This window comes from Kogia breviceps, chromosome 19 (assembly GCF_026419965.1).
Source record: "Kogia breviceps isolate mKogBre1 chromosome 19, mKogBre1 haplotype 1, whole genome shotgun sequence".
NCBI lineage: Eukaryota > Metazoa > Chordata > Mammalia > Artiodactyla > Physeteridae > Kogia > Kogia breviceps.
In genome coordinates this window covers 7,546,180-7,560,163 of record NC_081328.1, presented here as the reverse complement: position 1 = coordinate 7,560,163, position 13,984 = coordinate 7,546,180, and the positions used below count along the sequence as shown (strand labels likewise).

Here is a 13,984-nt window from a genome sequence, read left to right as displayed (position 1 = left end):
AAATCAAAATAAAATTCTTGGGTGTCACTGTTCTTCAAAGAAACTTGCTAAAATAATTAGAGCTGAAGGGTCATGATGTTTGCAACTTATTTTCAAACGATTAGGCAAAAAAGAAAAAAACCCTAGCTATCTGCAATAGTTATCTATTACCGAGTGTTAAGTTACCTCAAATTTAGGGGCAGAAAACAATAAGATCACACACATGCTATTCATTTTTCACTTCTTTACTGTCTTATAAAGTATGTTAATTCAGTCACTAATGTTAGTTGAGCTCCAATCACGTTCAGGCTGCTATGCTCAGAACTATAGAGATCCAAAGATCAGCATAGGTCCTTCCATTAAAGAATATATACTTCATTCACTTTATTCACCCAACAAACATTTAATGAGCATTTCCTATGTAGCAGGCGCTAACTAGGCAATGAAGACACATCTCTGAATAAGACAGAAACTATGCCAGCTCTCATGGAGCTTATAGTGAAGTTATTTAAACAATGAGCAAATAAGAAAATTAAGCAGTAATTTTTTTTTTTGGCCACGCCCTGCAGCTTGTCGGATCTTAGTTCCCTGACCAGGGATCAAACCTGTGCCCTTGGCAGTGAAAGCACAGAGTCCCAACCACTGGCCCGCCAGGGAATTCCCAAGTAGTAATTAATTTAAAATTACAAAAAAAATACAATGGGCTTATGTATTTGAGAATGACTGAGTGGCTGCTTTAGATTAGGGTGTCAGCCAAGAAAGGGCTGAGGAAGTGAGGCTGAAAATCTATTAGCAACTTAACCTCAGCGTACCAGATTGTCTCCCTGGAACACCTGTTCTTTGGATTCTCCTCCGAACTGGGTTTTACGTCACACTGGTTCACTCCATGGATGAGTTCAGTAAAACCTTTAAGACGTGCCCATTTTATATTTATATGGAAGTTATAATTCTACCTGAAAAAATATCCTTCGGCAAGGTGGTCTCCCTGCAGGCGCTCTGGCCTCCCTCCTCGCTGGCACCCTGTTTAACCCACTCTCCATACAGCGGCCAAAGGCATCTCTTCCAAGGGCAAACGTCACCATGCTCCTCCCTGGCTCGACCCTGACACGCTGTATAGCCTGCTGACAGCAGTGCAGGTCTGGCTTCTAAGACAACCGCGTGCCGTCACCCCAAGTCGGGCACCTTGCCTTGCATCAAACAGTGGGACAGCCTCCAAGGAAGGATCTCCCCTCAGGGGGCCTTGTGCCCACCTGATTAAGCCCAGATTTCACCTGCAGCACTCAGAGACTTACCTTCCTAGCACAGGACAGAGAGGGTTTGGAGTTTTGTTTTGTTCTGTTTTTCAGATTGAAAGGTCTACTCCCTTTCTCTTCCCCCAAACCTCATTCCCACCCCCACCGCCCCCCAGTCCTGGCGCAGGGATGGGCCACATTGGCTTCTCAAGCTTCTCACTGTAAAACAAAAACCAAATAAACTTCTCCTCAGAGCCCAACCTTTGGCCTCGTAGCCTTTGCTTTTTTGCTTTAGTAAAATCCTCTAGTGCTCTTCAGTTCCCTTAGAATAAGACACGAGATCCGGGCTTCCCCGGTGGTGCAGTGGTTGAGAGTCCGCCTGCCAATGCAGGGGACACGGGTTCGAGCCCTGGTCTGGGAGGATCCCACGTGCCGCCGAGCAACTGGGCCCGTGAGCCACAACTGCTGAGCCTGCGCCTGTGCTCCGCAACAGGAGAGGCCGCCATAGTGAGAGGCCCGCGCACCGCGATGAAGAGGGGCCCCCGCTCGCCTCAACTGGAGAAAGCCCTCGCGCAGAAACGAAGACCCAACGCAGCAGAAATAGACAAACTAATTAATAAACTCCTTCCCACAACCTCTTTAAAAAGTTTAAAAAGTAATGTTTAAAGAAACAAACAAAAAAACCACGAGATCCTTGGAAAGGCCCACCCCAAAGGCCTTGCATGCTCTAGCCCGTCTCTCCCCTTACTCCCTCTGTTCCAGTGACATTGGCCTTCTGCCCCATCTCTTCCAGACCCAGAGGCCTCCTGTTCTGTGTTAGGACAGCCTTACCCTCCTCCCTCCTTCTCCACCCCCTCCTCCTCACCATCGTCTGGCTAAGAAAAACACCTATTCGTCGTATTCTAAGTCTCTCCATAAACGTTACACAGCTTCCTCAGAAAGACGTGGTTGGTTCCCGCCTCCATCCCCTTATATGATCTCAGCACCCCGCATTTCCTGACAGCCTTGCGGTGATAATTATTCAGTTACTTATAAGTATTGGTTTAATAGCTCTCTTTCCCCAAAGACCATAAGCTCCAGATTCAGGAACCGTATCAACTGTTTGCTAATCTGTCCCCTCCGCTCCTCCCCGTGCTGGGCATGTAGGAGGCACCCAATTATACCACTATCTGTTGACTGACAGATGGGTGCTGACGCCCAGGTGTGAGGGTGGTGGATGGGAAGGCTTGGGCGGGAGGCGCAAAGGCACACGGGGGGTGGGGGGGGGGGCCGATAAGTGAATTATGCGTAGGGCTGGGACAGCTGTCTGCTGTCTATTTCATGGTTCAGCCTCCTTCCCTTGAGTCCAGGCAGCCTGTAATTGGATATTACAGTCATCAACTGTCCCTAGACCATTGCTTCATCAAATCCTGCTTTTCATTCTGACTATTCCCTGCCAGCTGGCCTTCCTTTTCGCTAATCTGCCATTAATCCCTGAAGTGAAAGTGCTTCCAGAGTATTTCAAAATGCAGTAGTTCCAGGCAGTTTAGCAGCTCCTCAAAAGGTTAAACAGAGTTACCACATGAACCAACAATTCCACTCCTAAATATATATATATATATATATATATACGTATATACCTAAGAGAAACAAACACCTACATCTACAGAAAACCTTGTATAAGAATGTTCCTAGCAGCCTTATTCACAGTAAGGCCAAAAGGTAGAAAAAAACCCAAATGTCCATCAACTGCTGACTGGATTTATAAAATGTGGTAAATCCATACAATGGAATATTATTCAGCCATTAAAAAAAGCAATGATGTACTGATACATGCTACAACGTGGGTGAACACTAAAGACAAGCTAAATGAAGAGAAGCCACACAAAAGACAACATATTGTATGATTCCATTTATAAGAAATGTCCAGGGGCTTCCCTGGTGGTGCAGTGGTTAAGAATCCGCCCGCCAGTGCAGGGGACACGGGTTCCATCCCTGGTCGGGGAAGATCCCACATGCCTCAGAGCAACTGAGCCTCTGTGCCACAACTACTGAGCCTCTGTGCCACAACTACTGAGCCTGCATGCCGCGACTACTGAAGCCCATGTGCCTAGAGCCGTGCTCCTCAACAAGAGAAGCCACCACGATGAGAAGCCCGTGCACCACAACAAAAAGGTAGTTCCCGCTCACCGCAACTAGAGAAAGCCCGCATGCGGCAACGACCACTGAACACAGCCAAAATATATATATATATTAGAATTAAAATTAAAAATTTAAAAAATTTAAAAAAAAAAAGAAATGTCCGGAATAAGCCAATCCAGAGAAACAGAAAGTAGGTTAGTGGTTGGGTAGGGCTGGGGGTTTGGGAGGAAACAGGAATGACTACTGATGGGTATGAGGTTTTTTTGGGGGGGCGGGTGATGAAAATGTTCTCATATTGATTGTGTTGATCACACGACTCTGTCGATGTACTATAAACCACTGAATTGCACATTTTAAATTAGTAAATTGTATGGTATACGGATTATATCTCAATAAGGCTGTTAATTTAAAAAAAGAAAGAAAGAAAGGCAGTAGTTCCTAATCTCATTGGGTGAAGATTCTTGGGAGAATCTACTGAAAGACATGGACCTCCTCCTGCCCCCACCCCACCCCCTCACTCATGAAAGTTCTATATGTGCATGTATATAAAAGTTTCATAAAACATCAGGAGACTCCCAGACTGGCTAAAGCCCATTTATTGCCTCCCAGGACGCTTAACGGCCCCAGGAGAACCCTGTCCTGATGAAACTATCACGAGTAAACGTTAGGTCAGCTGCACATCTGGAAGGTTCCTTTCCATCCACGCCTCGTCTTGGCTTTGAACCACCCTTGTCACAGTCCCTCCTAGCCTTCTCCTCCTCTTCCTCTTCAAGCTGTCTTGACATTTTTGTTTTCAATTGAGGTATAATTGACATACAACATTGTATTAGTTCCAGGTATGCGACATGATGCTTTGATATGTGTATATACTGCAAAACCATCACAATGCATCTAGGTAACATCTGTCACCACACAGTTACATTTTCTTCCTCTTGTGATGAGAACTTTTAAGATCTACACTCGTAGCAACTGTCAAATATGCACTACAGTGTGTTTTCTTCAGAAATGTATTTATTGATTTATTACTAATTTTTGGCTGCATCGGGGTCTTCGCTGATGCGCGCGGCCCTCTCCACCTGGGGCGAGCAGGGGCCCCGCCTCGTTGTGGTGCGCTGGCCTCTCACTGCGGTGGTTTCTCCCGTTGCTGCAGAGCATGGGCTCTAGGTGCCCGGGCTTCAGTAGTTGTGCCTCGCCGGCTCCAGAGCCCAGGCCCAGCAGCCGTGACGCACGGGCCCAGTTGCTCCGCGGCACGTGGGATCTTCCCGGACCGGGGCTCGAACCCGCGTCCCCTGCATCGGCAGGCGGATGCTCAACCACCGCGCCACCAGGGAAGCCCTGCGCTACAGTATTAACAACGGTTGCCACGCTAGACGTTCCACACCCATCCAGATCCTTTCTTGATCAGTAGGGTGGGTACAGTTCTAAGATGGCCTGCGTGACCTTCACACCCTCGTGTTTCTCCCATATGGCCAAAGGGAGATGGGCCTAAACTTACCACCTGAGCCCTTTAAAAGCAGAGAGTTTTCTCCGGATGGTATTAGAGGAGAAAGTCTGAGGGATCTGAAGAGTGACAATGACTCCACTGCTGGTTTTGAAGATGGAGGACATCACACACGACAAGGAAGGCAGGCGGCCTCTAGAAGCAGAGAGTGGCTCCGGGCTGGCGGCCAGCAAGGAATTGGGGCCCTCCGAGCCCCAGCTGCAAGGAATCCCGCCAACATCCTGGACGAGCTGGGAAGTGGATTGTTCCCTAAACTCCCCAGACAAGAGCCCAGGCCGTCCAACATATTGATTTCAGCCCTGAGTGGAAAACCCAGTTGAGTCCACAGGGACTTCTGACCCACAACTGTGAGACAGGCACGGGTGCTGGTTTAGGTCTCTGAGTTGGTGTCAACCTGTCACGCAGAATGGAAAACGAATACAATCCGTTTTGCGTCAGCGGGCAGCTGGCTTTCCTTCTGTTGGATGTTTCTAGATCCAGGCTGTTTCCTCCTAAAATTCCTGAGATGGGTATTTGCCTCCCCGGCAGGTGGAGTCCTCACGCTCTGGATGCCTCTGGGCCCGGCTCTGACCGCCCCCGACTCTGTGGTGTGCAGCGGGAGACTTCTCGATTTCAAAAAGTTAAAAGTTTCAAAGAGTTAGAGCTAGCGGGGAGTGCCGGGCCAGGTGAGGAAAGCTGAGGTGAGGCCCACAGCTGCCAGTGAGGGCTCATCTCCCAGGGGAAGGAGCTGCCTGGGGCCTCCTGGGACTCTGCTTGCCCCCCACACCCCGCTGTGGACACTTCTGATAGAGATCACCGGATCCAAAGTTTCAGCCCGGAGGTGCCTGCGGGATGACCCCTAATTGAGATGGCTTGAAATGACAGGAGGAAGGTTCCAGGTCCCCGCAAGCTGCCCCAAAGCCTTGGATGTGAGACGTGGGACCCCAGCTGGGACCCCACCCAGATGTGGGGTGTGAGGGAGGGGTGTGATCCCAGGAACCAACAGCTAATCCTACAGAAGCATGAGCTCTTCAACTACTCCAGAGACATGGATACCACTCCGAAAGCCTCCAGCTCTTTGTTCTAAGCCCGCTCCTCACCAGCAGCTTTGGGACATTGACTGCTGTTTGGGGGTTGCGTGTGTGGCGTGACGTAAGTGACAGACATGGAGATGTCCTCCTACCTGGCTGCCGGCGGGCTGGGCTCTTTCACGTCTCGAGGCCCTATTTCTCCTTTTTCCTTCCCCTCCCCCACGCCCCCCGCCCCCAATCAGGAAGCACTAACAGCATTGAGAGTAAGTCCCTGAAGGTCTTCCCTCCTCTTGCCTCCCGTTACCCATAAAACACCCGGCACCCTACTTCCTGCCTGTGCTGATGAGAACCATTCATTTCTGGAACCAATCAGTTATTTCTGCTTTAATGAGCTGGTGTTTTTCCTGCTGGGAGAGCTCCAATCATCTTAACTCCATCTTTCTTGTTTTCCTTGAAACACCCTCTCCTGCATCTGGGAGCCCCAATCCCTCTTGAGTGGGCCGCCTTGGACTTCCTTCTGTGGGTCCAGGGCCCGAGGTGGACGGGCTGAGGGGCTGGGGGAGAGGAGTGAGGGTGTGTCCGTGACCCCCGCCTGTCCCCGCTCCAAGGAGAAGCCCTCTGGCTCAGGCTCGGGAGGGAATCGCTGGCCCTCCTGGAGTGGCTCTGCCCCTTTCTGTGGGTTTGGGAATGAGTTTGCATCTGTGGCTTCGCTTGTAATCAAGAAATCTGCCGAGACCCACAGAATTTCTTGTGCTCCCGGGCTGGGCCCCTTTGGAAACCTGAAAAATGCAAGGAGTCTCCGAGTGAGTTATGCACACGTGTGTAAAGCCGTGTGGGTCAGGGTACGCTTGTGCGTGATCACAGGGGCCCGGAGTGTGACCCTTCAGGATCCCTCACTTTGGGAAACTTGACACTCCAAGAGGGAGGAGCTGGGAAAAGGGGAGGGAGGCAGGGGCCTGGGGCAGGGCTGGGCCGCCCACCACCCCAAGGCCTCCCGGGAAGTGCGTTCAGCCCCTACAGGCTGAACTTCTCAAACAACACCTCACAGATACAGCAGAACACGTTGGCGCTGTGTGTGGGGGGGTTAGGGTAACCGTCTGTCCTGTGCCCTTTCCCGCCTCCCAGAAAACAGCCCAGGAGGCTCAAAGGCGAGGGGAAGCTGTATTAGAGGCGTATCCTTCACCCCCAACCCTGGTGCTGGAGGCCCAGACACCTCCTTGCAGTGAGAGACTCTGCCCATCCCCCTCTCAGCACCACCCCCAGAACTCGCCCTCCTGGGTTTGCGGGATGACCTCTGCCCTCTTGAAACCCACTCCCCCGAAAACTGAGCTCTCCTGCCAAGTTTACGATTAACCTCTCTATCCAAAACCTTATTCCCTTTCTTGTCCTGCCCCTGTTCCTCTCAGGATTGAGGAGGGTCAAAGAAAAGGGGGGGACTGGACCCTGCGAGGCCCTCCTGCTACAAGAGCCCCTCTGTGTCCCCTGTTGCTTCTTCGTAGAAAAAAGGCTTCGCTCTCCTAGACCTTCCCCGAGTTCCAGAGAGCAGGCTCAAGCGGTTGATGACCAGGACAATAGTCACAGGACTCCTAGGTCCTCGTGAGAGGGACACAGATAACAACGTGACGTGACGCATCTCTGAGTTGTTCTGCAGAAGCTAAGACCTCCCCACCCGACGGAGGATGGTGACTCCGTGCTGACCCCAAGCATGCCGCCTGGCTGCAACCAGGAGGCCCGTGACTGAGATCCCCTAAGCATCACCCTGTTACCTCACCACCGACCAATCAAAAGGAGGTCCACGAGCGGATCGGGCACCCTACGACCCTCTCCCCTCACACTTTTTTTTCTTTGAATTTTATTTATTTTTTTTATACAGCAGGTTCTTATTCGTTATCCTTTTTATACATATTAGTTTCTACATGTCAATCCCAATCTCCCAATTCATCACACCACCCCCACTGCTTTCCCCCCTTGGTGTCCATACGTTTGTTCTCTACATCTGTGTCTCTACTTCTGCCCTGCAAACCGGTTCATCTGTACCATTTTTCTACGTTCCACATATATGCGTTAATATATGGTATTTGTTTTTCTCTTTCCGACTTACTGCACTCTGTATGACAGTCTCTAGATCCATCCATGTCTCTACAAACGACCCAATTTCGTTCCTTTTTATGGCTGAGTAATATTGCATTGTATCTATGTACCACATCTTCTTATAAGTATTTAGCTATTTAATTTTTGGCTGCGTTGGGTCTTTGTTGCTGCGCGTGGGCTTTTCTCTGGTTGTGGCGAGCGGGGGCTACTCTTCGTTGCGGTGTGCGGGCTTCTCCTTGCGGGGGCTTCTCTTGCTGTGGAGCACGGGCTCTAGGCTCGCGGGCTTCAGTAGTTGCAGCACGCGGGCTCGGTAGTTGTGGCTCGTGGGCTCTAGAGCGCAGGCTCAGTAGTTGTGGCGCACGGGCTTAGTTGCTCCGCCGCATGTGGGATCTTCCCGGACCAGGGCTCGAACCCGTGTCCCCTGCATCGGCAGGCGGACTCTCAATCACTGCACCACCGGGGAAGTCCCCCACATCTTCTTTATCCATTCATCTGTCGATGGGCACTTAGGTTGTTTCCATGTCCTGGCTATTGTAAATAGAGCTGCAATGAACACTGAGGTGCATGTGTCTTTTTGAATTATGGTTTTCTCTGGATATATGCCCAGTAGTGGGATTGCTGGGTCATATGGTAATTCTATTTTTAGTTTTTTAAGGAACCCCCATACTGTGCTCCATGGTGGCTGTATCAATTTACATTCCCACCCACAGTGCAAGAGGGTTCCCTTTTCTCCACACCCTCTCCAGCATTTGCTGTTTGTAGATTTCTGATGATGACCATTCTAACTGGTGTGAGGTGATACCTCATTGTAGTTTTGATTTGCATTTCTCTAATGATCAGCGATGTTGAGCAGCTTTTCATGTGCTTCTTGGCCATCTGTATGTCTTCTTTGGAGGAATGTCTATTTAGGTCTTCTGCCCATTTTTTGGATTGGGTTGTTTGTTTCTTTAATATTGAGCTGCATGAGCTGTTTATATATTTTGGAGATGAATCCTTTGTCCGTTGCTTCGTTTGCAAATATTTTCTCCCATTCTGAGGGTTGTCTTTTCGTCTTGTTTGTAGTTTCCTTTGCTTTGCAAAAGGTTTTAAGTTTCATTAGGTCCCATTTGTTTTTATTTCCATTACTCTAGGAGATGGATCAAAAAAGACCTTGCTGTGCTTTATGTCAAAGAGTGTTCTTTTTATGTTTTCCTGTAAGAGTTTTATAGTGTCCGGTGTTACATTTCCTCACACTGTCTTTAAAAACCCTTGCCTGAAAGCCATCGGGCGTTTGCATTTTCTGAGCGTTGAGTCGCCCGTTCTCTCTGCTTGGCGTCCTGCAAATAAACCCTGATTTTGCTGCAAACACCTGCCGTCAGAGCTTGGCTTTCTGCGCTGCCAGCACAGGAGCCCTTGCTCGGTTACATTCCAACCCCTTCCAGAGAGAAGGCCCTTTGGCAGGGGATAGAAAGCCCTACTCCCCTCCCCTTTCCCTCACCTGTGAAACAGATGATGGTCGTGTGGAGGCTTGGGGACGTGGCGGCTTGGCCAGGCTGCGCTGTGTTCCCCAGAATTCCTTTTCCGAGGTGTTTCTAAGGAGCAGGGGTCACAGAGGCTCCAGTGAGAGGCCTGAGGGCAGAGGTGGAGGCTCCCACCGCCACCCCTGCACTGCCCACTCCCCTCGTTTGCGGGAGGCCATGGCCCCAGCTGTCCCTCCCTCCCTGGACCCTCTTGCAGCGTCTCCAGCTCCTGGGCCAAGTGTGGCTGCTCGGCTCCGTGATCCAGGTCCAGCTTCTACAGACGTCCACCCCTCCCGGCTTGGAGGCCACAAGAACTACCATGGGTTTCTGTCCATCCTCACGGGCCCAGCTTGTGAGCGTGGGTTCCGACTCACTCTCCATCTCCCCCATTTTACATCCATATTTCTTTGCCAACTACCCCGCATCCTTGGGCTTCCAGCTCCAGCATCGGTGCGAAGACGACAGGTGTGCAGAGACTGCTCAACTGGCGGCCTCCCTGCACGGGTCAGATCCCCCGAACCAAGCCGCCGATGTCCTCCTGCATCTCCTTTTGCTGGTCCTGCTCCTCTGACCGCGCGTGGACTCTACAGGCGGGATTACCGATAGGTGTGAGCTCGCACGGTGGGATCCCAGGTCCTTGAGAGTGTTTGGTTTACCCTAAGGTGGCGGTTCTCAAACTTGAGCTCGTATCCGAATCACCTGGAGGCCCGTTAAAACCCAGAGGGCTTCGCCCCACCTCCAGAGCTTCCAATGCTTGGGCCTGGGATGGGGCCCGAGAATTTGCCTTTCTAGTGGACTCCCAGGGGATGCTGACGCTGCTGGCCGATGGTGAACACAGAGGCGAGGGGGGACCGCGGCCCACGGCAGGATCCGGGCAGGGGCGCTGCGGCAGACTCCCCTGGAGGGGATGGTCTCTCCGCAGGGCCTCTGGGATCACAGGGCCAAGGAGGAAACAAGGAGCCCTGTTCAGGCCGCCCCCTCGGCCTGCCCCTGGAGGGCAAAGCAGCCTGGCGTGGGGAGCACAGGCTGCGGGCAGGCAGACCCGGTGCGGCTCCCGACCCCGTCGCTGGAGCCAGTGTCCTTGGGCCAGCGTCCTGTTTGGTAATTCAGGTGCTAATGGTTCCACACGGTTCCCACTGGGATGATGCATATGAAACATACGCTCAATAAACGCTGCTCTTTCGGTCCAGCCCCTGACCTGCCTTTTGCCACTGACGACTGGTACCAGTGCCGTTGAGTTTTTGGCCGTTGAGGGCGAGACTTCACGTTTACCTCCACTCGGTCTAGTTTTGTCGGTCTGAAGCCATCATTCCGGCCTGCTAGGATGCTGTCGCCTGGCAGCCTGCCTGCTCTTCCTACGTCAGCATTGCTGATACCATATCGCATGTCTTAGGGTCCAGCGGGGGCAGGGCAGCAGGGCTTCCCCCCGAGGTCAGGGAAGAAAGAGTTCCTAACTTACCACTTCCGGTGCTCTGACCCAGGAAGCTACCCTCACGGTTTCTAGTGAGTCTTTGCACCCCAACTGGAAACACCAACTTAAAAAAAAAAATGCCAGTGGTAGAGGACAGAAGGGTCCTATGTACTCACCCTGCTGTGCGTTGCCACGTGGATACTTCCCGTGTAAGCTGCAAAGCCTAAGAGATACCAGACCTGGGCAGCCTAAGTGACCAGCTTCAAGAGGGGCTGCTTTGGGGGATTCTCCCCTCAGTGGACCCTCTTCCCCGTGAATAAACCACCGAAGAGAGAGAGAGAACTTTGGAACGAACTTCTAATAGAATTTAATGTTTTCACGGATGGGACGGGCTGCGGCGTGAGGGGAAAAACAGGCATTTCCGAAAGGCCCAGCGGTCCCAGAGGGCTGGACTGGGCTGACTGGATGGCGGGGTCACCAGGTACTTTCTCTCTCCCTTCTCTGTTTCAGAACATCCTGGAACCGTGGCTGCTCCTTAAACCCGGACTTGCTGTTTCTCCTTCTTCTTCACCTCTGCCCAGATGTCTGACAGGTCCTGGATAAACTGCTGGATCTAGCAAGGCCAGGGGACCGCAGTTAATCCCAGCAGGTGACAAGCCACCCATCCAAAAATGTCCTGGCATAACCTGCTTGTAAGGAGTCACCATGTCCTGCGACCGACTTTCCCTCATTTGACAATTATTCCCGGTGACATGGAGAACGCGGCTTAGCAGACTAGAAGTGATGGACACGGATGGATGTGGGAACCCCCTAGAGGAAGACGCAGCGAGAGGATGAAGTACAGGCTGACGGTCTAACAAAGGGAGACAAAGGGAGGCTCCTGAGTGGACGCAGAGGCTACGCGCACTTAGCAGGAAGGGGTCAGCCAGGGTCAGGGCCGACGGCTCTCCACTATTTAAAAGCCTTCAAGGAGGTCATCTGCTGGAAACCTAGAACGGATGCTCGTTATGATAATCTTGAGTCATCAAGGGAAGTTTGAATTCTATTCGCTAACTTTTGTTGTAAAGAACATGCAATCAGTATGACACAGTGGAAAAAGCACAGCCTCACGAGTCAGAAGACCTGGGGGTCCTGCAGCCTAAGCACCCATCAGCAGATGAATGGATAAAGAAAATGTGGTATACACACACACACACACACACACACACACACACACACACACACACACACAGAGGAATATTACTTGCCATAAAAAAGAATGAAATAATGCCATTTGCAGGAACATGGATAGACCTAGAGATGATCATACTAAGTGAAGTAAGACAAAGAAGACACAGAGAAATATTATATGATATCACTTACACGTGGAATCTAAAAAATAGTACAAATGAACTTATTTACAAAACAGAAACAGACTCACAGACCTAGAAAACAAACTATGGTTAACCGAGGGGAAAGTGTGGGGAGGCATGAATTGGGCATATGGGATTAATAGATACACACTATCATATATACAACAGAGAAACAGTAAGGATTTACTGTAGAGCACAGGAAACTATATTCAATACCTTATAAAAAACTATAATGGAAAAGAATTGGAAAAAGAAGAATATGGATATATACATACATACGTACAAATGAATCACTTTGCTGTACATCTGAAACTACCACAATATTGTAAACCAACTATACTTCACTTTAAAAAAGGATGGCGACCTGGGGTCTGGATGCAGCTCTGGGGAAATCACTTCATCTTTCTGGGACTCAGTTTCTTTATCTTTAAAAAGGGAAGGGGGAGAACAGGTTGACCTAGATGGCCTTTAAGATCTCAGTCCTAAAATTTCTCCTTTTCAAGAATGTTCCTAAAGATGGGTCTATACAGACTGGCCAACACTCTCAAAAGCCCAGTTAAAAAGACAACAACAAAAAGCCCAGTTAGTTGCTAATACTGTTACTATTACCAACATAATTCCTATTTTGCAAGAGAGGAAAGAAACAAACAGTGACTGAATTAGAGCAACTTTCCCAAGGTTACAGAGATGACAAGTCCAGTATTTCCCAAACTATGTTCTTGTAGTAAGTAGTCACCTGCCCCAAAAAGGGTCTGAGGTCAAGTAAGTTTTAGAAAGTTTATCTGCTTGGAGAGTCTCAGGGCAGAACCATAGCAAAGGCACTGTGAAGTCCTGTATTTTAAAACCAGCCAACTTTGTTTAACTTAAGTTTTCTAAATTTTTTTAGGTCGTAGAGTCCGTTTAGTTCCCTGGAGGAAACTTACTACTATCTTGGGATTCTAGGATTTGCGAAGCACGGTTTGGGAGACGCTGCTGCAGAGAGTTTGGGCTTTATTCAGAAACAATAACACTCCGCCTTCCACACACAGTATACTGAACGCAAATCATCTTGGTCTTTTGCAAAATCACTTTCCCTGAGTGGTACCTTGTTCCTCATTCTAAATAAGTGGCTGCTTTCTGAAGCCCATGCATGGATCTGTTGGAGCCACACTGCTGAGAACATCATTCACTGAGTGTCTCTGAAGCCTCCTTGAAAATTTTCAGCTGGAGGTTAAGTGCTGGGAAAGTTTTGCTCTTTCTGAAGAAACCATGTGTTTTCTTATTTTGGTACAAGAACTATGTGTTGCTTTTCCTTCTGGTTACCAGGAAGCTCAGAGCCAACTACTGTCCCTGTTGAACTACTGTCCTCTATAATCCAAGAATCTAGAGTCCATACATCTCTCTCTTGCCTTGACCTCAGCTTTTAACTTATATTTCCCTAGGTCTTTATTTTTCTTTTTTCAGGCTACTTAATCATGTGTGTGTAGGTTCATATCCTACAGGAATGAAGTGGAATATTTAAAAATAACATTTGGGCAATATGAGGAATTCCTATCAAAGCAAATCAAGGTTGAGAACAGGAATTCCCTGGTAGTCCAGTGGTTAGGGCTCGGCACTTTCACTGCTCGATGCTGGGGGCCTGGGTTCGATCTTTGGTGAGGGCACTAAGATCCCACAAGCCGTGGAGCCAAAAAAAAAAAAAAAGAGAGAGATTGAGAGGGAATCCGAAAGCTCAGAATTTGGAGTGCATGGACTGTAAGCTATGGTCTGAGCAGGGGATGCTCGAGCAGGGCCCACGGGCTGGAGATC

General features: G+C 49.8%; 1 protein-coding gene across 2 annotated transcripts in view; it reads right to left on the bottom strand.

The window, feature by feature from the left end:
* The window catches only part of CCDC42 (coiled-coil domain containing 42), a 31,191-nt gene that overhangs the window by 4,749 nt on the left and 12,458 nt on the right, over window positions 1–13,984 (bottom strand). Inside the window, exon 7 of one of the 2 annotated variants that reach the window (XM_059047541.2) lies at window positions 11,197–11,457. The exons of the other annotated variant lie outside the window; for it this stretch is intronic. Coding sequence (XP_058903524.1) covers window positions 11,380–11,457 — 78 coding nt within the window. The 3' untranslated portion in view covers window positions 11,197–11,379. Of the gene's footprint in view, window positions 1–11,196; window positions 11,458–13,984 lie in introns of those variants that run through there. 2 annotated transcript variants of the gene reach the window in all.